Here is a 26,260-nt window from a genome sequence, read left to right as displayed (position 1 = left end):
TTATTCTGGTACTCAGCTTCTTTGTACAGATGTGAAAGAACCCAAATCGTTGCTCATCATTCCCAGACATAGCCCAGCTGAGTTCCATTTGTTACCTTCACAAGGCCACAGAAATCAGAGATGAATGTACACTGAATGGTGACAAATGTCTAGGCCAGAGGAAAAGCCTAACTACAGTGAAACTGACTTTTGGAGGGAGGATTCCAACGTGATCTTCTGTATTGAAGTTATCCACCCTGCTCATTAGTACTACACTTGCAAGATATGGTAAAAATTTAATGCTGGAGAAAATACTACCAATTTTTATCAAATCTTGCATTTTCTTTTCATATCCTAAAAGTGAACCAAACGTGCCTTTAAAATAAGGCTTTCTGCCCCTGCCTGTGGATCACACTGTAAACTAATGTGAACATTCTATTTTTGCTATGTATTATATTATAGAAAATTTATATTTTATAAAATTTCTTTGGTCAGACATACCTGTCAGTATATGCAAACGATATACATTTTCTTAAAGCCTTTTTAAAAATATCTTTTTGCATGAAGTACATTTAGACAAAAGGTTTTTATTAGGATTGGTGCACATAAAATTAGTATAAAAACAAAAAGGGGGATTTGTTTTGTCACCCCACATTTTTATTTTAATAGCAATATTCATTATAAGTCTCTGGCTTACTGAAGGAGACTTTATAAATGGACTAGTTGAAACCTATATCAATCTTAGGTCCATCATAGATTGACTTTAAAGTATCTGTGGGTAAAAAATTTTCAAAACTAGAGAGAAGGCAAGAACTTTCCTAAAAGAAAGGTATTACAAACATGAAAGTGACCTTCCAAATCAGAACTTATGTTTCAGACTGGCAATGCCCACAGTAGAAAATAGCTGAGAAAAGAAAATATCAGATTCTACTACATTAAAAAAGGAGTAGTCACTGTGAATAACCTGTGATCTTGTGTTTTCTATAGTCTGTCCCTAATGAACTGCACCCACATAAATATATGGAAATATGTTACAATCAAAATCAAGGGCACAGAAACATATAAAACTTGGGGCAAATGTTTAAGAATAATTTAAATTCAGAATCTATTTTTATTTTTATATTCATTTTTGTCAGATTCTATACAATTCTCCTAATACAAAGAGAAAAATGACAGTGCCTGCTATAAATTTTTCTATTTTTTAAATAACTTTTTAGTTCTCAATGGACCTTTGTTTTATTTATTTATATGTTGTGCTGAGGATTCAACCCAGTGCCTCACATGCTAGGCAAGTGTTCTACCACTGAACTACAACCCCAGCCCATATATCTTTAAATGTTCTCTGTCTAGTTTTCTAAGGAATATACTAAAATAGAACTGTAAGATAAATTGGTTTATTCATAGTATAAGTTTGGTTTACATTACAAATTGGGATACTCACCTTCTTCAGTAGTACGGACTGTTTTAGATTCACTATCCATTCCTTGGAACTCATTAAAATACGGTCGGACTTTAATTTCATAAGTGACTCCTTTTTTCAGATTGATTAAGACAGCACTTCGCTCAGTTGGGACTTTGGCATCTAAATTCTGCCATGAGGAGGTGGCTTGTAGGCCTGAAGTCTGACGATACATTACTCGGTAGCCTTGAATAAACTGAGGCTGGCGGTCAACCTGGAAAACACATCAAAGACCCTCTGAACCTGAAGGGAGGTGTGCCAGATTCACAAGAGACCTATCCTCTCTTCTCTGTCCCAGTTCAATCCACATACCTATCTTCTCAGTGAGACCAGGGCTTTCTAACTCATCTCCCTGCTTCCAATAACCTCCTCCAATCCCACATTCACATTGCCCCCAACATTATCTCCAAAATGAAGAGTAGGACAACTCTCTTGCATTCAACACCCATATTTATGGTTTTATATGTGATGTGGTATTTTTCAGGGATTTCCATTCTCATTACTTGTCTGCTCCTTAGACATTTTTGAGTTCTTACTAGTAGCTGCCAGGAATTCTGCTAAGCTCTGGGGATAAAATGGAAAAAGTTGGTAGAGCCAAGTCTTGCCCTCGTGGTACTTTGAGTCCAGGTGGTAGGTAGGCATTATGGTGCCTACATGGCCAAGTTCAGTTACAGCACACATCAGAAATAAATGTAATGAATGACAGGCACCAGGAAATAAGAGCAGAAGAAGCTCAATGAGTTGGGAAGGGGACGTAGTTTCCGGACAAAAGTCAGAGGATTTGCCATCTGCAATAAGAATAGAGTTTACCAGAAGAAAGAAAAGTGGGGACAGATGTGTAACCACCCTGTGGCTAGAGAGAGCATATAAAAGAGATTTCAGTTGTGAAACAAGTACTAATGTTTTAAATGCATATGAAAGCTTATACCCATTACCAAATATTCCATGAAAAAGCTTTTGTTAATTCAGTAACTTCTTATTCTTTCAGTGGGCCTGTTCTGTACACAACCAAACTCTCTTATGTTTTCATTTACTTAAGGGACAATGGCTATTTTTAATAATGATCTGAGATTTTTTAATTTAAAATTTAAATCAAATAGAACTTTTTATATGTATTTTTATATGTATTTTTGTTCAGTCTCATGATAATTACATGAAAATCAAATAATATAAGTGCAAGTAGAAAAATAAACATTCTCCATTTATATATTTATTAACCACGCTTCACAGGTGTTTCAGAGTTTCTTCATTTGTAGGGAAAGGAAATTTAGGGTTTTTTTCTTTATTTTTAAAGAGTTTTGTTCCTACCCTATTTCTTAAGATGCTGTATTGAAGCATAAACGGTGATGGTAACTTCTCCAATTGGTATCTCATATGATAGTTTAATATTCATATACTAAGAAGCTTTAAGCTTGATGCATTTTACTGTCAAATCAAAAGTAAAGATTAATGGGGAGAAATAAAATCACCTCATTTCAGAATGGTTATGAAGAAAGAAAAAAGAGAGAAGGTGATGATGGAAATGGTTATGTTAACGCTTAAAAAAAGTCTTTATTCCATTGTCAGCTTGCTATGAACAAAAAAATGTTTTTTTCATGAATTAACTTCTAACACCTCTTATTTAGCTTCAGCATTGTTTTGTTTGTTAAGGGAAGTCAGCAAATCAATGAATATTAAGCCATTAGTTTTCAAATAATAAAAATGCAGAGCTTCAGTCAAAACAATGGAACAATTGTTTTTTTCCATGTTCAGAATGTCCAAGCTAGAAATCTCTAGGAATTTGATGGGTCTGAGTGTGTGTCTATCTATATACAGCTAATTCCAGCCTTTCAGATGAGTCTCAACAAATATAAATCTCTTCACCCATCTGACAACTTTCTAACCCTCAAAGATTTTTCTGGAATTACTGCTACACTTGTATAAGATTATATCAAGAATGACTTACGATATTTACCTGTCAGTAAATGGATGGATCTGTAGACTATCACGCTAAGTAAAAGACACCAGTTCCAGATACCAAAGGTGGAATGTTTTCACTGATATGTGGAAGCTAAACCACAATTAGGGGGTGGGGGATAGAAGTTCAGTGGAGCAGACAATAGGGATTGAAGGGAAGGGAGGAAGGATGGGAAAAGGAAAGAGAGTGGAATGAACTTTCCTATGGACACACATGAATATACCACATTGAATCTCTCCTTATAGTAAGTACATCCTCTGGAATATAATATATTCTCTGCTTTAGTATTATATAAAAATGAATTCTACTGACATGTATAACTAAAAGAAACCAATTAAAATAAATAAATAATTTGTTAAAACTACATTAGTAAATGCATAAAATCCCACTTAAACAAAAAAAAAAAAAAAAAGAAAGAAAGAAAGAAAGAAAGAGGAAAAGGGGGAGCCCAGGTCTAACGTAGAAGCTTGTGGTCTCTGTGTCCTTGTCCATGTTACCAGTTTGTGTTCATAATGACTGACATATTTTTTTGAAAAGCAGGAGTCATTCCGACATCATAAAATAAGGCAACCAAGAAGCAAAAAGTTAAATTTACAAGAGTCAGAGAGTGATGCTTTTCATCAAAACTGACAAAGTTAAAAAAAAAAAAACAAAACCTTGTAGCATATGTTAAAACAACATCAAGCTTACATTTTATAAACTTCTCTGTGTTGGCTTTAAGTGAATTTATATACTGAAAGAAAGACATAACTCACAATAATAGCTTGTTAATACTGAAAGAAGCAAGCTGTGTTTTTAAGAAGAACATTAAGCAGCTGTTTCCAGATGAAGGGAGTCTGTAAATCAGGGTAAATTGGTTTTATCCATGTTTGGTTTTCATTAATTAAGTGTTTTAGGGACTTTATGAAGCTAATGTTTACTACCCCACATTGCCTTGCTCACTTCAGTGGGCACCGTCTCCAACCCCTAGATAGTAATGGCCTACTTAATAGCCACGTGGTTTAACTTCAGTTTGTGCAGTTGCCAGGCATTTGGGGGGAGAGGAAATTTGTTGTTACAGGTGGAAGCAAAAATGAAAATGCTGAGCATTACCATTTAAACAAATAGGCTGGCTTTTATTGGATGTGTGTTCTACACCACTAACGTGTGGTGCTCATTTTGACAGGTAATCATTTTCAAGTTAAACCATACGCTTCTCACTAGTTTTATTAACATTCTGAGGAGAAGAAAAATGTGCTCTTAAAGTTGATTGCAATCAGAGTCTGGCCACAAATTTATAGGTTTATATGATTAAAAAAAATACCACTGTATTTTGAAACATGCATTAAAAAGAATTGTGTTAAGGAAGAAGTGAAATGATAAAGAAAACTTCAGACTTCCAGTATAAGACCTTGATTTCAAATAGAGTTTAGTCTCTTAAGTTTTCTGAGCCTTCCTATACTTATGTTGTTCAGATAATACCCTCAGCTCAAGGGTGCAAAAATAATCAGATGTCTAATTTCAGTAAAAACACTGTAAACTGTAGAGATGTGTAATGTTAAGGAGCTTTGCTAAAGAAGGGATGTACTAAAATGAAGTAGAATATATGGGGTTTCAAATCAGTGTTGTTATTGAACCATTCAAGATGTTGAATAGCTACTGTTTTCAATAAAACAAAAACAAAAATGGTCCATCCATTTAAATATAAAATTCAAATTGAGTTTTCTTTGATGGGCTTATCTGCTAAGGAACTGATCTGGTTCTAGTTGAGTTCAAAACAATATTATTTTCTATGTCAGTGTTGAGAGTTTTTGGAGTCAAATGGTCTGTGATCCTTTTGGCCTTGAACAGCAACAATAATAATCAAGCACAGGAATAATGATTGTTCAGTGAGTGACTATTTTTCTTTGTGGAACAGGTATTTCCTAATCATCTTGCCTATCTTCATTAAAACAGTGGTAATTTGATCTTCTGAAATTAGCCATTGCTAACTATTGTTGCTGTAACTTCAGCCATGGGTGGGGCATGGAGATAATTTTTCAGTACAATGTCTTGTCCTTTCGATAGCTGAATCCTGTGGACCTTTGGTAAATCACCTCAGCTGCTGACAGATCCAATCACTTGGCTGGAGAATGTATTCCTCCCCTTAAACTCCAACACACCTGTCATTCAAATGACAACAGTGTAATAATTTAAATAACCTACACATTTAAAATATTACAAAATTACAATTTCTTTGGTTATTGGTCCCACCCCCAATCAGACTTTTTTCACTGAAACTTATCTCTCTCAAATACATTTTTTTTCTTTTTTTGTGGTGGTTGGTAGGTGGGGGTGGGGGTTTGCCAAGAATTGAATTCAGGGGCACTTGACCACTGAGCCACATCCCCTGCCCTATTTTGTATTTTATTTAGAGACAGGGTCTCACTTAGTTGCTTAGGGTCTCACTTTTGCAGAGGCTGGTTTTGAAGTTGCGACCCTCCTGCCTCAGCCTCTCAAACTGCTGGGATTACAGGGATGCACCACCATGCCTGGCTTCAAATACATTCTTACCATATGTGTAACTACAAACTGAAGGGTAATAATACCCTAAGATATTATTGAATATGTTACATTTCAAAAGAAAAATGTAAAGACCTATGAAAACAACTGCTTCAATTGTTTAATAGGCAGTTATTAAAAGAACATTTTGAAAAACATTCGTGAAAGAAAAGGATTCTATACTCACAGAAATCCCTGCCCAAGAAAGAGATAGATAAGCAAACTGGCAATGTCAGCCTTCATGGGCTACAGAGATAAATATGACATGGTCCTTTCCTGGAAGAACTCCCAATATACAGACATGCAATTTTAATCTAATTTGATGTACTCTTTTAAACTTAGTGAATCTTGAAGCAATTAACTTCATAAACATGATGACTTTGATTCTTCCCCAAATATTTTCTTCACTTAGAAGCAGCTTAAAGAAGCTCCCTCATTTTGTTGCATGTGGATTTCCAGTTTTCCCAGCACCATTTGTTGAAGAGACTATCTTTTCTCCAACGCGGGTTTTTGGCAACTTTGTCTAATATAAGATAATTGTAATTTTGTGGGTTAGTCTCTGTGTCCTCTATTCTGTACAAGCACAAAACTCAACTCAAAGTGGATCAGGGACCTAGGAATTAAACCAGAGACTCTGCGTCTAATAGAAGAAAAAGCAGGCCCTGATCTTCATCATGTGGGATTAGGCTCCAACTTCCTTAACAAGACTCCTATAGTGCAAGAATTAAAACCAAGAATCAATAAATGGGATGGAATCAAACTAAAAAGTTTCCTCTCACCAAAAGAAACAATCTGTGAAGTAAACAGAGAGCCTACATCCTGGGAGCAAATTTTGACCCCTCACATATCAGATAGAGCACTAATCTCTAAGGTATATAAGAACTCAAAAAGGTAAGCACCCAAAAAACAACCCAATCAACAAATGGGCCAAAGACATCATCAGAAACTTCTCAGAAGAGGATATACAATCAATCAACAAATATAAAAAAAAATGTTCATTATCTCTAGGAAATAGAGAAATGCAAATTCAAAACTATTCTAAGATATCATCTCACTCCAGTCAGAATGGAAGCTCTTATAAAGACAAACAACAATAACTGTTGGTGATGATGTGGGGAAAAAGGTACACTCATACATTGCTGGTGGGACTGCAAATTGGTGCAGCCAATATGGAAAGCAGTATGGAGATTCCTTAGAAATATGGGAATGGAACCACCATTTGACCCAGTTATCCCTCTCCTTGGTCTATAACCAAAAGACTTAAAAACAGCATACTACAGGGACACAGCCACATCAATGTTTATAGCAGCACAACTCACAATAGCTAAACTGTGGAGCCAATCTAGATGTCCTTCAGTAGATGAATGGATAAAACAAAAATGTGGCATATATACACAATGGAATTTTACTCGGCAATAAAAGAGAACAGAATCATGGCATTTTCAGGTAAATGGATGGTGTTGGAGAAGATAATGCTAAGTGAAGTTAGTCAATCCCCAAAAAACAAATGCCAAATGTTTTCTCTGATATAAGGAGGCTGACTCGGAGATCCAACATGGCGGCGGGCGCGGAGAGATCAAGTCTCTGACCTCTTCAGCTGCGCGGGCATAGGGAGTCATAAACTGTCTAAATGCTGTTTGCTCAGGATCACTAGGCAATGCTGAGCTGACGTGGATCTGGGGCGAACTGTCTGGGCCTCTCAGAACACGCACCGAGCCCGGATCAACTGAATTAAAGCTCCCATTCGCCTGCGTCTCACAGGCAAACCTCTGTGACTCAGCACTAAACAATCCCACTGAAACAACTGGTCAGCCCTTCTGAACCTGCGGAGGTTAATACCAACCAAGCCTTCATAGGCAGTGGCCACAGGATTGAGACGGGACTTGGGAGAGCCAGTCAGGACCTACCCATTGCATTGGTCACCCGGCAAAGGGAACGAACTGTCGCCATTTGCATGGAATACCACCAAGGCAGAGAACTGACGTCACCAGAATGCAGCGAAGGAGATAACTTCATTGAAACCGGTAGCGACAGGTGTGTAACCCCCTAGCCTTCCCTCTCCACACAGCAGGGAAACCTTAAGAGCCCCTCCCAGCTCTCCTGTAAGGGCCCCTCCCAGCTCTCCGGTGAGTGTGATAGTCAGACCGAGGGACTCAGGAGTGGTGGGGGACCTGCGGCGTGGAACCCCCCCAGTTACTGCTCCCACCAGTGCTGACAACTGAGGTCTCTTGCACCAGCTACTGGGGGCATGGCTACCGGAGGGCAAGCAAAATTCCCTGAGGGTTCTCAGCCCCAAGCTCCACAAAATTAGGGTCTGAGGGAATGGCAAATGGGGAGAGTGTGCCCAGTCGTTCAAGAAAATAGGGTTCCCGGGAGCAGCAGACTGGCGTGTAGCCAGTATTGTGGTGAGCATCACCAGTGAGCGGGGCCTAGCTTGAAGAAAAGTGGGGAAGTGACTAGACACAAGAGAAGGCCCTTGGCACTCAGGATTAGAGACCTGCCCAGTCTGGGGAGGAGGAGCTGTTGTACAGTGATTGGTTCCCACGTATTGAGAGGAGAAGCTTGGCCCGGTGGGCACAGCTCCACCTACTGGAAGAGAAGTTAATCAAACTTTGACTGCATTTATTAATTTTTTTTAATTTGGGTTTTTTTTTTATTCTCATTTTTTTTTATTTTTTAAATTTTTTAAAATATTTTTTATTATTTTTTTTAATTTTGATTTTTTAATTATTTTTAAAAATTTTTTTCTTTTTTTCTTTTCTATTTTTTTTGTCTTTTCATTTTTTTTTCAATTTCCTTATTCCCCCTTCCTTGAATTCTACCTGCTTACTCTCATTCTCTTTAGTGACTTCTTCCCTTCCCTTCTAATACATTTCCTCCCGAGCATCAAATAAATTTATAGGAGTAAACAGTAACTCAGCAGTCAAAAAGAACAAGAAGTAACATGAGCAGCATGAAAAAGCAAGGAAGAAAAGGAGTACAAACAATGCAGAACAGCCTAAATATTCAGGAGGACCTAGAGGCATCAGAAAAATGGCCAAATAAAGAACTCAAGGAATACCTTAGACAGATGGAATGGAATCTTAAGAGGATATGAGACAGCAAATTCAAACAGTGAAAGAACACTTTGAAAATGAATTACATAAACAGATCAAAGAAGCAAATAAGCATCTTTATCAGGAGATAGAGATTATAAAAAAAATCAAACAATAATTCTAGAAATGAAGTAAACTATAAACCAAATTAAAAACTCAAATGAGAGTATCACTAACAGAGTGGAGCAAGTAGAAGCCAGAACGTCAGATAATGAAGACAAAATATATCATCTTGAAAAGAGTCTAGCCAACTCAGAAAGGCTGGTAAAAAATCACGAGGAAAACATCCAAGAGATATGGGATAACATAAAAAAAACCAAACTTAAGAGTCATCTGGACAGAGGAAGATACAGAGGTTCAAACCAAGGGAATGAGCAACCTGCTGAATGAAATATTTATAGAAAACTTTCCAGAAATAAAAAAAGAAACGGATATACAAATTGTTGATGCATACAGGATACCAAGCATACAAAGTCACAGTAGACCAATGCCAAGACACATTGTTATGAAGATATCCAATATACAGAACAAAGAGAAAATATTAAAAGCTACAAGAGAAAGGAGGCAGATTACATTCAGGAGTAAACCAATAAAGTTAACAACGGATTTTTCATCACAGACACTGAAAGCGAGAAGATCCTGGAACAACGTATTTCAAACACTGAAAGACAATGGATGGAACCAAGAATTTTCTATCCAGCAAAATTAAGCTTCAGGTATGACAAAGAAAAAAAATCTTTCATGATAAACAAAAGTTAAAAGAATTTGCAGCCAGAAAACCAGCACTGCAAAGCATCTTGAGCAAAACAATACACAAGGAAGAAATGAAAAACAATAACTAAAACCAACAGTGGGAAGTACCTCAGTAAAGACAGAGGGCAGGGGGAAAGCTAATCATGGGGAAACAAACTAAATAAAAAAAAATAAATAATCAAACATGGCTGGAAGTACAAACCATATATCAATAGTAACTCTAAACGATAATGGCTTAAACTCTCCAATAAAGCGACATAGGCTGGTAACATGGATTAAGAAAACAAATCCAACAATGTGCTACCTCCAGGAGACACATCTGATTGGAAAAGAGATAAAGAGGCTGAAGGGGAAAGGTTGGAAAAAAATATACCACGCACACGGTCCTCGTAAGCAAGCAGGGGTGGCCATCCTCATTTCGAATAAAATTGACTTCAAGACTAAGTTAATCAAAAGGGATAAGGAAGGACATTATATACTGTTAAAAGGAACCATTCACCAACAAGACATAACAATTATCAATATTTATGCACCAAATAAGGGTGCTTCGATGTTCATAAAACAAACTCTCCTCAAGTTCAAGAATCAAATAGACCACACCACAATAATTATGGGTGACTTCAACACATCTCTCTCACCATTGAACAGATCCTCCAAACAAAAGTTGAATAAAGAAACTATAGAACTCAATATCACAATCAATAACCTAGACTTAACTGACATATATAGAATATATCAACCATCATGAAGTGGATATACTTTTTTCTCAGTAGCACATGGATCCTTCTCAAAAATAGACCATATATTATGCCATAGGGCAACCCTCAGTAAATATAAAGGGATGGAGATAATACCATGCATTATATCTGACCATAATGGAATGAAACTGGAAATCAATGATAAAAGAAGGAAGGAAAAATTCTACATCACATGGAAAATGAACAATATGTTACTGAATGATCAATGGGTTACAGAAAACATAAAGGAGGAAATCAAAAAATTCTTAGAGATAAATGAAAATAGAGACACAACATATAGGAATCTATGGGACACAATTAAAGCAGTTTTAAGAGGGAAATTCATCACCTGGAGGTCATTCCTCAAAAAAAGAAAAAACCAACAAATAAATGAGCTCACACTTCATCTCAAAGCCCTAGAAAAGGAAGAACAAAACAACAGCAAATGTAGTAGAAGGCAAGAAATAATTAAAATCAGAGCAGAAATCAACAAAATTGAAACAAAAGGAACTATTGAAAAAATTGACAAAACTAAAAGTTGGTTCTTCGAAAAAATAAATAAGATCGACAGACCCTTAGCCATGCTAACGAAGAGAAGAAGAGAGAGAACTCAAATTACTAACATACGGGATGAAAAAGGCAATATCACAACAGATGCTACAGAAATACAGAAGACAATTAGAAATTATTTTGAAAACCTATATTCCAATAAAATAGAAGATAGTGAAGACATTGATATATTTCTTAAGTCATATGATTTGCCCAGACTGAGTCAGGAGGATACACACAATTTGAACAGATTAATATCAATGGATGAAATAGAAGAAGCAATCAAAAGACTACCAACCAAGAAAAGCCCAGGACCGGATGGGTATACAGCGGAGTTTTACAAAACCTTTAAAGAAGAATTAATACCAATACTTTTCAAGTTATTTCAGGAAATAGAAAAAGAGGGAGCTCTTCCAAATTTATTCTATGAGGCCAACATCACCCTGATTCCAAAACCGGACAAAGACACCTCAAAGAAAGAAAACTACAGACCAATATCTCTAATGAACCTTGGTGCAAAAATCCTCAATAGAATTCTGGTGAATTGGATACAAAAACACATCAAAAAAATTGTACACCAAGATCAAGTAGGATTCATTCCTGGGATGCAAGGATGGTTCAATATACGGAAATCAATAAATGTTATTCACCACATCAATAGACTCAAAGATAAGAACCATACGATCATCTCGATCGACGCAGAAAAAGCATTCGACAAAGTACAGCATCCCTTTATGTTCAAAACATTAGAAAAACTCGGAATAACAGGAACTTACCTCAACATTGTAAAAGCTATCTATGCTAAGTCTCAGGCTAGCATCATTCTGAATGGAGAACAATTGAAGGTATTCCCTCTAAAATCTGGAACAACACAGGGATGCCCTCTATCACCACTTCTATTCAATATAGTTCTCGAAACATTGGCCAGAGCAATTAGACAGACGAAAGAAATTAAAGGCATAAAAATAGGGAAAGAAGAACTTAAATTATCACTATTTGCGATTGACATGATTCTATACCTACAAGACCCAAAAGGGTCTACAAAGAAACTACTAGAACTAATAAATGAATTCAGCAAAGTGGCAGGATATAAAATCAACACGCATAAATCAAAGGCATTTCTGTATATCAGCGACAAATCTTCTGAAATGGAAATGAGGACAACCACTCCATTCACAATATCCTCATAAAAATTAAATACTTGGGAATCAACCTAACAAAAGACGTGAAAGATTTATACAATGAAAACTACAGAACCCTAAAGAGAGAAATAGAAGATGATCTTAGAAGATGGAAAAATATACCCTGTTCATGGATAGGCAGAACTAACATCATCAAAATGGCGATATTACCAAAAGTTCTCTATAGGTTTAATGCAATGCCAATCAAAATCTCAATGGCATTTCTTGTAGAAATTGATAAAGCAATCATGAAATTCATATGGAAAAATAAAAGACCCAGAATAGCAAAAGCAACTCTAAGCAGGAAGTATGAATCAGGCGGCATAGCGATACCAGATTTCAAACTATACTACAGAGCAATAGTAACAAAAACAGCATGGTACTGGTACCAAAACAGGTGGGTGGACCAGTGGTACAGAATAGAGAACACAGAGTCTAATACACAAAGTTACAACTATCTTATATTTGATAAAGGGGCTAAAAGCATGCAATGGAGGAAGGACAGCATCTTCAACAAATGGTGCTGGGAAAACTGGAAATCCATATGCAACAAAATGAAACTGAATCCCCTTCTCTCGCCATGCACAAAAGTTAACTCAAAATGGATCAAGGAGCTTGTTACCAAATCAGAGACACTGCGTCTGATAGAAGAAAAAGTTAGCTCCGATCTACAGACTGTGGGGTCGGGCTCCAAATTCCTTGATAGGACACCCATAGCACAAGAGTTAATAACAAGAATCAACAAATGGGACTTACTTAAACTAAAAAAGTTTTTTCTCAGCAAGAGAATCAATAAGAGAGGTAAATAGGGAGCCTACATCCTGGGAACAAATTTTTACTCCTCACCCTTCAGATAGAGCCCTAATATCCAGAGTATATAAAGAACTCAAAAAATTAAACAACAAGATAACAAATAACCCAATCAACAGATGGGCCAAGGAACTGAACAGATACTTCTCAGAGGAGGACATACAATCAATCAACAAGTACATGAAAAAATGCTCACCATCTCTAGCAGTCAGAGAAATGCAAATCGAAACCACCCTAAGATACCATCTCACTCCAGTAAGATTGGCAGCCATAATGAAGTCAAACAACAACAAGTGCTGGCAAGGATGTGGGGAAAAGGGTACTCTTGCACATTGCTGGTGGAACTGCAAATTGGTGTGGCCAATTTGGAAAGCAGTATGGAGATTCCTGGGAAAGCTGGGAATGGAACCACCATTTGACCCAGCTATTGCCCTTCTGGGACTATTCCCTGAAGACCTTCAAAGAGCGTACTACAGGGATACTGCAACATCGATGTTCATAGCAGCACAATTCACAATAGCTAGACTGAACCAACCCAGATGCCCTTCAACAGATGAAGGGACAAAAAAAATGTGGCATTTATGCACCATGGAGTATTACTCTGCACTAAAAAATGACAAAATCATGGAATTTGCAGGGAAATGGATGGCATTAGAGCAGATTATGCTAAGTGAAGCTAGCCAATCCCTAAAAAACAAATGCCAAATGTCTTCTTTGATATAATGAGAGCAACTAAGAACAGAGCAGGGAGGAAGAGCAGGAGGAAAAGATTAACATTAAACAGAGACATGAGGTGGGAGGGAAAGGGAGAGAAAAGGGAAATTACATGGAAATGGAAGGAGACCCTCATTGTTATACAAAATTACATATAAGAGGTTGTGAGGGGAATGGGAAAAAAACAAGGAGAGAAATGAATTACAGTAGATGGGGTAGAGAGAGAAGATGGGAGGGAAGGGGAGGGAGGATAGAAGATAGGAAAGGAAAGGTAGGAGAATACAACAGTTACTAATATGGCATTATGTAAAAATTTGGATGTGTAACCTATGTGATTCTGCAATCTGTATTTGGGGTAAAAATGGGAGTTCATAACCCACTTGAATCTAATGTATGAAATATGATATGTCAAGAGCTTTGTAATGTTTTGAACAACCAATAAAAAAAAGGAAAAAAAAAGGAGGCTGACTCATAGTGGGGTAGGGTGGGGGAGCATGGGAGGAATAGATGAATTCTAGTTAGAGCAGAGGTTTGGGAGGGAAAGGGAGGCGGTAGGGGATTAGCAAAGATGGTGGAATGTGATAGATATCATTATCCAAAGTACATGTATGGAGACATGGATTGGTGTGAATATTTATTTATATACAAACAGAGATATGAAAAATTATGCTGTATACATGTAATAAGAATTGTAATGTATTCTGCTTTCATTTATTTTTTAAAAATCAATAAAAAAGAAACCCCCTCAAAATTTACAGAGGACATGTTTTCCATTAAGAATGGTGGAAAATCTGCTATGAGAAACACATTGTTTTCTGGCTTGGGTGGTTTTGTATCCAGTCAAAACTACTGAAAGATAGAATCATGGCAGTCTGTACCACTGGAATTATTGGAGAATTACATTACTTTCATGGGATTGGAATAATAGAAAGTGTTATGTGCAGAACATAAAATAGGCCAATACAAAATTATATCAAAATGGAATTAGGAGTGCTACAATACTAAACAGTCACTATAAACTTAGTCATATTATTATTAAAATATTATCCGATTTTGTACAAATAAGTTAGAAAATTTGAACAATAATGAGGTTTCATTTAAGAAGAAACAAAATGTGTTACCCAGAATCATATATCAAATTTTCATTACTAAAAGTTATTCCTTTCTATTAAATATTTATAGATAGCTTCTCTTTAAAGTAAAAAAAAAGAAATAAGAATGCATATGTAAAGTCAGGTAATTTGGGGCTGGAGTGTAGGTCAGTAGTAGAGTGCTTATATAGCATGCTCGAGGTTCTGGGTTCAATCCCCAAAATTACACACATAAAAAAAAGTTAAAAATCTGCAAATTCAGGGACTTCTAGTCTTATCTTTACTTATAAATAAACAGGGGAGATTAGGGATACTATTCAACCTGTCTGCATTGTTTTTCTTTTATAGAGTATATAATTGGACTAAACATTTTATTTATTTTTATTCTAATTTGCTACATATGACAATAGAATGTATTACAGTGGATATTACACATATAGAGCATAGTTTTTCATATCTCTGGTTGTATACAAAGTACATTCACACCATTCGTGTCTTCATACCTGCACCTCGGGTAATGATGTCTACCTCATTCTACCATCTTTTGTATCCCCATGCCCCCTCCCTTCCCTGCCACTCCTTTTCCCTATCTAGAGTTCCTCTAATCCTCCCATGGATACTAAAGGGACACAGCCACATCAATGTTTATAGCAGCACAATTCACAATAGCTAAACTTGGAATCCTAGATGGCCTTCAGTAGATGAATAGATAAAGAAAATGTCACACACTCACACACACTCACACACACACACACACACAACACACACACAGAGGAATATTACTCAGCAATAAAAGGGAATTAAAATCATGGCATTTGCAGGTAAATGGATGGAGTTGGAGAATATAATGCTAAGTGAAGTTACCCAATCCCCAAACAACAAATGCTGAATGTTTTCTCTGAATAAGGAGCTGATTCATAGTGGGGTTGGGAGGAGAGGAGCATGGACTAAACATTCTTAACTGTTATTTTCATTTTTTCCTTTGGTTACACAATAATGCCTCCATATTTCTCAATATGGATGGGAAAGAATAATAATGTCTTTTTTGGTGCCTATGATAGAATCAATCACTTCCTTTTCATTTAAATGTGTGCATAAATACTGTTATTGCAATCATTCATGTGTATCAGCAACTAGACTCACACCTTATGTGGTGCTATTCTCCATCTAGAACATAATTCATTCACAAAAAAAAAAAAATGCTTGTTGAACTGGATTTCTTCAATGGAATTATCATGAGGAAGACATCAGCATGTTTCTCTTTATTGTGTTTTATATTCCAAACATAACTACTCACAAACTGACCAAAAATAACTCGTTTTGCATTCTCCTCTCTTAAGGGAGTTGGTAGGAATAGTGATAGAGTTCTTTCTCTGAAGTAACTTAGATTCTAAGAGCAGTAAACACATTATTTTAACTTTTTGTCTTCCTTCTACTTACATAATATTAAACAACAACAATAGAAACACAAGTACTGTCTAAATAAACAATATTGTAATTAAAGTGAAAACTCTTAACCATGCCCTCGAATGTTCATTACTTTAACGAATTCTGTCACATCCTCAGAGTGGTCCAAATAGACGTATTTTTCTGTCATTCCAATATGTATATTTTAATGGATTTTTTGGATTTATAATGGAGAGGGATTTGGACATAAATGAGAAGTTGGTGCTAACTATATTAGGCACAGAGAATAGGATCTGACTCCTCTCAAAACACAGTCGCACACATACAATAGGCACACACAGTAGCAGTATTCTCAAATACAATTGATATTTCTGTTTTCATCCTATTTGCTGATTTCACTGCAGCAGTTGCCATCTGATAAAAACATTTGCCATTTGAAATAAGTGTGTATTCTGACACATGTAATAATGCATGACACTTGAACTTTCTTAACATTCATTAAAATATCAAATTATTACCTAAAGCTCACTAATTTTTTGACCACACATGCCAAATGATTAAAATTGTGTAAATGTTTTGTGCTGTTGTATCACATTCACTAAAAGAATATAAAGATGGCTTATTTAAATTCAGAAGATAACTTCATCAAAATTAAAATCTTTTGTGTTTCAAATGACACCGTAAAGAATGTAAAAAACAACTCACAGGCTGGAAATATTTGCAAGTCATGTATCAGATAAGTGACATATCTGGAATAAATCTTTAAGAAGAAGGCAAACAATTCAACTAGAAAATTACAAAGAATTTGAATAGATATTTCTCTAAATAGGTATACAAATGCCAATAAGCACATGAAAAGAAGAACATCATTAGTCTAGAAAGAAATGCAAGTCAAAATCACAGTGATAAACTACTATACACCCACTAGAACAGCCATAACCAAAAAAGAGAAAGAATAATAAGTGTTAACAAGGATGAAAGAAAAGTTGGAATGGATTTGGAGGAAATTGGAATGTTAAAACATTGCTGTTTCGAATACACAATGATATCATCACTTTGAAGACATTTTGCTACTTCATCAAAAAATTAAGTGGGGAGTTTCCATATTATTCAAAAATTCTTAGGTGTATACCAAGAACAATTAAATGTATGTCCACACCAAGACTTGCATACAAATGTTCAAGGTGCCATTATTTATAATAGCCAAAATTCTAAAAAACCCAAAGGCCCATCAGTAGATAAATGGATAAAGAAAATATGATATACAATGTAGTGTTATTTGGAATCACTATCCTGGTAAAGAAGGGAATGAAATCCCACAATAGAATAGTACATTTTAAGGAACAAAGTACTGACACATACTTCACAATGGATGAACATTAAATACATTATGGTGAATTAAAGAAGCCACACAATAAAGACATATATTATATGAATCCATACCCAAGAAAGTCTAGAATAGGCATATCTATATATGTAGAGAAAATTCCTAGTTGCACAGGGCTAAGATACATAGTACAGAGAATGCCTATAGTGGGCACAGAGTTTCATTTCAAAATATGTTCTAAAATTAGATTTTGATGATAATTTCAAACCTCTATAAATATACTAAAAATATTTAGTTGTGCACTTTGACGTGTTACTTATACCTTAATAAAACTGTTAAAAATTTAGAAGATAGAAAAGGTCATGTTTATATTATAATATATTTTTATTCTACTTCTCCACTTACACATTTATTCATTGAATATTTTCATGGATTATACTTGGATTTTAAAAGGTGAGCATTTTAATTATTCGTTTTGAGTTTGGTTATTTGCATTTTCCTATTATTTCTGGTTTCCTTAAAGTATTACAAAACATTTCATATAGACTTTTTCACTATATATAAAGCTGTCCATAAAGCCTCATATAGTTTTCAACAACTTACCGTCCATGTGACCTGAACAGTAGTTGGAGTCAGTACAACTGGAGTGTGAAGGCGAACAAGGACGTCTCCTAATTCCTTCTGTACTTGTCTGTGGTCCACTCCTTGTGCTGGTGGGCTGATATCTGCAGTTAGATGAAATAAAAACTCCTGATTTTTAGAAATTCATAATAAAATTCCAATTCACCTTATACAAGTCAAATTATCCTTCTAGAACTAATTATAGGGGGAAAATTACAAACCTTTCATGACAAAGAGCATTTAAGCATGTGTGTGTGTGTGCATGTGTGTGTGTGTGTGTGTGTGTGTGTATACTTCACAAGGTAGGACATAAGTTGAAGGATATTAATCTTCGTTACAATGGTTTAATGAAAGACCATTTAAAGTCCCTCATCTCCATTCAAACGCAGACACAGTATTGTGGAAAATCACTAGAATGATCCTTTAGAAAGAATGAAGTACATACTCGGAGACTTTTCTAGAAGGATTGGCTTTATGTAGATTTTAGAGCATTGAAGGATTTTCCCCAGTGGTCAATTAATACATATCTCAACACGGAAGGTTAGAAATTTGTTGAATCCCTTGTTTCAGGTTGTGTTTTTCTACCCCTTGAACTATTTCAGTCTGGGAGTATGGAAAGGAAAATTTGGGAGACTGGGATAATGAACCATGTCATTAAAGGTAAATAGAGTAGGGGAGAGAGGGGACAGAGCTCCTCAAATTCACAGTAACTGAAAAATTTAGAATACTGACAAAATATTCCAAAATAATAAATTTTGGCCAGAACTCCAATATCTGAAAAGAGGAAATGCAGCTGCTTTTGGTGATTAAGAAAGGAGGAAAAGAAAGAATGGTGGTGACGTTTTGAATAAGACATGCTTAACTGTACATTGTTGTCTCCTTATTCACCATTCACCTATTTATGGCCCTATACAATGGTATATATTCTGTGTCCATTAAGACAAAATGGTACGTTATAGACATTTAATTGATACCAAACATTGAATTTCACACTCTTCAAGTTGTCTTTAACTGGTACACTTCAAAGTTTAGTTGAATTCAAACTACTTTATTTAAGGAAGGAGGTCCAATTTAAAATGATTTATTTTCTTCATATTTTTTTTCTCAGGCCACCATGCCACATTTTTGCAGAAATATCTTTAAAGTGCATATCTTAGCTATAATTTAAATTGAGTGCACTAATTTAAATTGCAACATAAATACTTGGAAACTATACTTGGGTGATTTTTTCCCCCTCATTTTCCTTCTTTGTTTCATCCTTAACAAAACTGCAAAGTACACTCTTATTGAAATTGGGGGAGGGGGGAGTCCCTTCATATGAACAATGTTAATCTTTGCCTACATCACTCAATTGTGATGTTGATGGTGTAAGCATTTAGTAGCCTTAATGAAATAAACAATTTCTGTGTTCTGTGATATTTAAAATCTTTGTAAAATAAGAGCTCTTTGAAAGTTAGTGGTTGCAAAATGCAAAGCTACTGAAAGTGAGGTATCAAAAATGATCCTGACATTCAGACACACAACATGAGTTTTCCTATTAAATATATGTTAAAAGAACATAAGTCTTTTGCTCTGGATAGTCTCTCAACTGAAACAGGTCAGATCACAAACAACTTTTCATTAATCTTTCTTGACCTTTTCACCGAGAGTTATTTTATGAGTCAAGATTTAGTGACTGGCATAGTTATTGAATGATCTGGACAATCTGCCAGACTCAATCACACGCAATTTGTCCACATTCTGTTATCTCCTTACCTCACACTGCAGTTGTACACAAAAAACTATTGCAATCCACACAGGTGTAAATGATCTAGGTACTAGGATTTCCTGAATTAAAATTGTACATCTTTTCCATTTTGCATCCAATAATTTAATTTACTCATTAAATTCAGACACCCTATAAAGCAATTGGATCTAGGTAAGGTAAAATATAACTAGTTTCAGGTCTTCAGATTCTTTGTTGTGCTTTTTCTTTTTCCTGAGACAGGTTTTTTACCTATAGGCCCTTTATCATCAAGGAAAATTAATCACATTACTGCTTAGAGAACAATAGCAGAGTGGCATTCCCTCCTCTCTTGACTGTCATCATGTCAGCAACGTTAGTCACGTGGTGACTTTATCTCACTTGATTCCTTTAAGGCACCTTCTCTGTTATAATGGCATGCTAGTTACTATCACTGAACTACATGGTAATTATAATAATATTTTATGGCTGTATAGTGCTTTTCATAGCACAAAATACTACTTTGAATTATATCTTGTTCAAAGCCTTTTACAAATAAGAAATAATTAACCCTTTCTTATAACTCTGTGGGGAGCAGTTTGCAGCAAATAATAAAGGCACTACTTCTATTGTATTAATTCCCTTTACCTACTAGAAGAAAAGGAAACTATAATCTAGCATCCTGCATTACATCTGAGATTCCAGTGACTTTTTAGTTGGAAGAGTCAGGTTACTAAAGATGAGATGAGGGCATCTCAATTTTGAAATCACATTTTGATATTCTAGGAGTTTTTATACTAGTCAAAAGAATGACAAGCCTCAGGAAGAAAACTTGATTTACTGTTTTCTGAACTAAATTACTTTTTGAAACATTGGATTGAATAAAATACATCATAACTGTGGTCATTAAACTTTAGCACCAGCATCCCCTGGAGGGTATATTAAGATAGACACTGGCTGACCCGAGTGTTTTTGACTTGGAGCCTGAAAATCTGTGTTTCTAACTATCTCAGAGGATCCAGATGCTGCATTCTCAGGACAGTCTCTGTACTATAAAAATAGAATTTCTGAAGTAATTTGGATACCCCTATCTGAGCATCTATCCATTAAAATATCACTTTTTTTTTTTGGCTAGTGTATAATTTCTTCCAAAGAAGGAGAAATTTTATTTTTATTTATTTTATCTTTTTTTCCCTCTTGTAAATATACTAAAGTCCTAGCTTAGTGGATTTACTTTTAACATATAAATGTATCCGATTTAATTTTTCACTGCAAAGATCCTAACAGCTCCAGAGAAAGGAAACATTTTAGCAAGTTGAACTGCTGACTTCTTTCTTCTTCACTAGATAGAGTCCAGTAAATCATTTTACAAAGCAGTGTACAAAGCAGTGTACTTTTCCTCATGCAATCTCTTGTTCTCAAATGTCCGTCTGAAGCTTCTCTCTAGAACCAGTCATGTTTACAGCTATTGAAATTACCTTGAGTGCGCACAGGGTCTGACATAGGGCTTGGGTCACTGAGACCTTGGGGGTTGATCGCTCTGACCATGAACAAGTAGATTGTATTGGGTCGCAATCCTCTCACAGTATAAAGGGTGGTCTTTACATGGTTTGCCACTGTCTGCCAGCTATTGCTCACTGATTGGCTGAAATGCGAACAGAAATTTCACTTAAAGAACAGTCATACAGTTATTGGAAATGGAGTTGGGTAGCAATGACAAAGGTTAATGGCTGAAAATTAAACACACACACACACAACACTTGAAGTGTTCAGCCCAATAAATGAAACATTTGGATGAATTCAGTTTATTCAACAACAAAGCCGAGCCCACCTAACGGAAGTGCCATGCACAACAAAATTAAACTCAGCCCAGGAGATGTGACAGCCCTTTGCTAATGCACAGCAGCCCACTAAATGAATACCTGTAAAAGGAACAGAGGCCAAGATCACAACATCAAGTTTATACAATAAGTATGGTCCTCATAAATGCATATATATATATACCTTGAAAAGAATTAACCTGCAGAAAGAATAAATGGACTATAGAGTAAATTATGCCAATATATTTTCCTGTTACAAGGTGTTTTCTTTTGCATCAATTCCACATGCAATATTATAATAGAGCCTTCTAAAACTACATATCTGTAAAAGAAGAAAGGAAGCATGTAATGAATATTTTCCCTTGGTTACATTATTTTTTTAATTGTACATTACACGGGATTGTGATTTGGCATCTCAGACTGGTGAAATATCTCTGAATGTGTGTGTGTGTGTGTGTGTGTGTGTGTGTGTGTGTGTGTGTGTGTGTAGACAGACCTTTTAGAGCCAGATGGATGGATGACATTTTAAAATACTTTGTCTATAGTCAAATGCTACTTTTGCTTACAATGAAGAGAAAATGGTATTAGGGAGGTTTCATTTTAGATGTCTTTAGGCATCAAACTATCAAACTGTAGAAAAATAGTATTTTGAAATTTGAAAACTATGTACCTTTCATTATCTTAAATATGGATTCTAGAAGCTCAAAATGAAAGTGATCATTTGTCCCATTATTGACAAAGGACAAAGGCTAGCCTTCAAAATGTATGATGTCATGATGTGAAATTAAACATGAAAATAAATTAAGTATATTTTCCCATTTGCAAAGTATGTTATTAAATTCTCATAAAATAATTTTATAATAATATTTGCTAATTTATATATCTGTAAGTTGATAGGATTTCAAGTAATACATGAAAACATCTTTTCCTTTCTGCACTAAAACCACATGGAATCAGTTTCTTGATTTAGATTTACATTTTCTTGCAGACATATTTAATAGATTTATTCAAATATATAGCATAAAAACACTGGAATTATGTTCTATCCTAATTATTAGGCATAAATATTCCAAAGTCTCATGCTTCAATAAATATTGCATAACATAAAAATGTGTCTGTCCCTAATTAAAGTATTGTCTTCCCAGTTCTAATGCCCAAATTCTCACTTTAAATACATACACTTGTCAGGAAAAATAAATGAGCTAAGTGATTGTGTCATGACTACATTTCTATAGATATAGACATAGATGATGCATATTTAATTCTACAATTAAGTTATAAATTAAAACATAAAGTCTGTTCTTGAATAAAGACTGATATAAAAGATAAATTCTTCAAATTCATCCATTGAACCCATTCTTATCATAACACAGCCAGATAGCTCAGGTGAGGCTTTAGTACTTAAGAGCTAAATTAAAAACACAACTAAGAAAAAAGAAATCATGTCATACCTGAAAGCTTCAATGATATATGCACTTGCTGGAAGAGTTCCAGGGGTACCTGGTTGCCAGGACAAGGTAACACTATTCTTAGTAACATCAGTGACCTGTGGTTTTGATGGTGGTCCTGGCAGGTCATTTAAATCATAATTTTTACTGATTGTTGCTCCAGATTCTATAGAAGACAGACAGAATAAACTTTGTTCCTGATCAGTCATGTTGACATTGATGCTTATAAGAAGAAAACAGTCTACTAAAGAAGTTGGCTTAGATGGTGAACAATTCATCTTCATTAATCAGTAGCATCTATGTAAATGAATGTCTGCTTTCCATACACATTAGTAAATGCAAACTCTACTTTCACACATGATCACCAGAATTTCCTGCACTTAAGAGGAGGTAAAATAACAAAGTTTTCAAGAACCAATGTACTAAATTTCACAAATGTAATGCTGAGTGTGAACTGGTAGAGGGCTTAAAAGGTGGTACTGAATGTAAAGACTTAGATTTACATTCAATCAATTAAAACTTTGATCGTCCATTACCTTGTTATTTAATAAGGAACCATCATTATGAGGCTCAAGATTTCTGCTGCTAAGATGGTTCACAAAGAGCTCACCTGTCACATCCAGCACTGCACTCCAGGAAGTCTCCCCACTTGAACTTGTAGCCACACAAGTGTAAGTGCCAGTGTCAGAAATCTAGCATGCATGGAAGGAGAGAATTCAGCTATAATCAATGTGCAGAATAATTACTCAATATCATCCAGGCAATATTTGATTTTTTTAAAGTGAGGGGTACCATTTGCCCATCTAAATAATGCATTAATTTTATATATATGAAATATTAAAATAAATTCATACAATGTTATTCATAGCATTGATTTGAAAGTTTTCAAAATTATATTTCTACAATTAAATGTATAGGATAAATTCTATTTGTCTTTTTTTCTTTTTGATAATACTAATCTCTTAATTCCATTTTATAATGGAGCCTGAGTTAAATATAGACAACTCAGGACAGAATTCATTCATAATATCATAAGGCTACACACCATCAGAAATGAAAAGCTGTCTTTTCTGTTTTTTTTTTCTGTTTTAAATAAATTATTTACTCTGGAATAAATTAGCAATGAGATAATAGGAGGCCATACTTTCTTTCTTTTCAAAAACATGAAAAATAAGAAGAAAAATATTTTTTTAAGAAGAATTTTTTTTTTTTCTTTTAAGGAGTTCAGTATTCACTTCTATGTAAATTGTAGCAGTGCAGAATCCAGTAAAAGAAAGTTGTGTCATACGTAAATCAACAAATACTGACTATGGAGTTAGTGTTGAAAGGGATCATAAAAATAATCTAACAAAATTCAAACATTTTTAAAAACTGACATTTCATTGACGACTGAAAATGTTTTCATTACTCACTGAAGAATTTATCTTCAATAAATTCTTCAATGAGTAAGGACACTTAATGAGTAAGTGCCAAGGACACTTAAAAAGAGGTCTCTTTTACAAATCTAAGCCAAAAGATTCTCTCATTATACTTTGAAAATAGCCCCAAGGTCAATAAAAGATGTAATTCAAAAGTCCTCACTGTGGTTGAGACTTGTGGGCTTCCATGGTAAACAACACTCACTTATGTTGGGTTTGGGAGTACAGGAAAAGTGAGACTGGGAAGAGAGGCTCATGAAAAAAGAGAATAAAGCAAGGCAGAAGACATAGATTAAAACTGTGATGAACTTGAACTTAATTGTTGGTGAAATGTGGGAGTTCATAGAATATTGCATCTGTCAGGTTCAAAATGTAAGTGTATTGATGATTCTAGCTTTCAGAATGGATTCTCAGGTATATCATTAGTGCATGGATGTTACTGCCATTTCACTGTTTTAATTGATTTTAAATGTCATTATGTATTTTAACTTAAGTTTCAAATTGCTCTTGCACGTCATTCTTTGCCATATTATCTCTGTACAATTGTCTTCTATTACACAGAGGGATGATGGGAATAGCCATTGTAGAATGAGCCATTCTTTCAAATGTGGCTGTGTGCACATTATAGTCATTAGAAATCTTTGCATTTAAGAAGCATCACTCACAAACTAAATATAATGAGCCGGGGTTGGATTTTAATGGGATGTTCATTTGAATATGGACTGTGAAAGAGTAAAAAAATTTGCATTTTATTATAGCTGTTGAACTAAAACGTAGCACTTGTTATTCTGTGCAAATGCTAAAAGAAGAGTATGTAGGTGATGCTTCTTAACTGTAGCTCCTTGTCATTGTGTGGAGATACAACCTGACATTAGCTGTGGTAGGTAGGTTTTAATGAGTACTGGAATATTCTACTTCTCAAAAGATACAGATTCAGTTACCAATTAGCTGGACTATGAGAACACTGTATTCATCATGTTATTTTTTTCTCTTGCTTTACATACTGAAAAGGAAATAGTGAGACACAAAAGAACATGACCTATAGAAAACCTTTCTTGATTATACAAGTGAAACACTGAAAAGCCCATTTGAATCCTCCTGGAAAGAGACTCATTTTACAGAAAAAGAATGATGTGCTTACTTTGGTGTTTATCAAATGCCTGAATATCATTGATAAATCTCACTATTTTATCACCATAATCATCAGCACTTCACTCTCTTTTATTGTTTTAATTTTAAATAATAACTTTTCTGGACAAGAATGCTTCACTTCTCTTCCAACCTTATCCATTCATCTCACCAATTGCTTTAAGAGGTGTATATTCTAGCTCACTCCATCCTACTTTTCTCCTTGTGCAGTTGGCTATAGACAAGCCCCTAGGAGCTGGCATCTTGGAGACTACTCAGAAGCCTGTCAGGGCTCCAAGTTTGACATCATCAAGCACGCACCTTTAATTGCTTCTTTCAAACACTCCTAGGAATCTTGACTCTTCGAGAATACCCTTTAATTCAACAATACAGCGAAAATGCATTAACCTCCATGGCCCTAGGCTGCCTTGGGCCCAGAGAGAGAGGTTAAAGTGTTTACTCAAGGAGAGCTGGCATTAATTTTTTAATAACTTCCATTTTGTTCAAAGAAAGTTAATAACTA

General features: G+C 35.2%; 1 protein-coding gene across 1 annotated transcript in view; it reads right to left on the bottom strand.

Annotated features, from left to right (window-relative positions):
- Positions 1 to 26,260, bottom strand: part of Robo2 (roundabout guidance receptor 2) — a 540,305-nt gene that overhangs the window by 70,706 nt on the left and 443,339 nt on the right. Inside the window, exons 11-15 of the mRNA XM_077110331.1 lie at positions 23,802 to 23,883; positions 23,195 to 23,357; positions 21,402 to 21,568; positions 18,183 to 18,304; positions 1,421 to 1,652 (exon numbers count right to left, since the gene is read on the bottom strand). Coding sequence (XP_076966446.1) covers positions 1,421 to 1,652; positions 18,183 to 18,304; positions 21,402 to 21,568; positions 23,195 to 23,357; positions 23,802 to 23,883 — 766 coding nt within the window. The remainder of the gene's footprint in view (positions 1 to 1,420; positions 1,653 to 18,182; positions 18,305 to 21,401; positions 21,569 to 23,194; positions 23,358 to 23,801; positions 23,884 to 26,260) is intronic.

The sequence above is a fragment of the Callospermophilus lateralis genome, chromosome 10 (assembly GCF_048772815.1).
Source record: "Callospermophilus lateralis isolate mCalLat2 chromosome 10, mCalLat2.hap1, whole genome shotgun sequence".
NCBI classification, from domain to species: Eukaryota; Metazoa; Chordata; class Mammalia; order Rodentia; family Sciuridae; genus Callospermophilus; species Callospermophilus lateralis.
The sequence above is the reverse complement of the archived record's forward strand: the minus strand, read 5'-3'. Positions and strand labels throughout refer to the sequence as shown.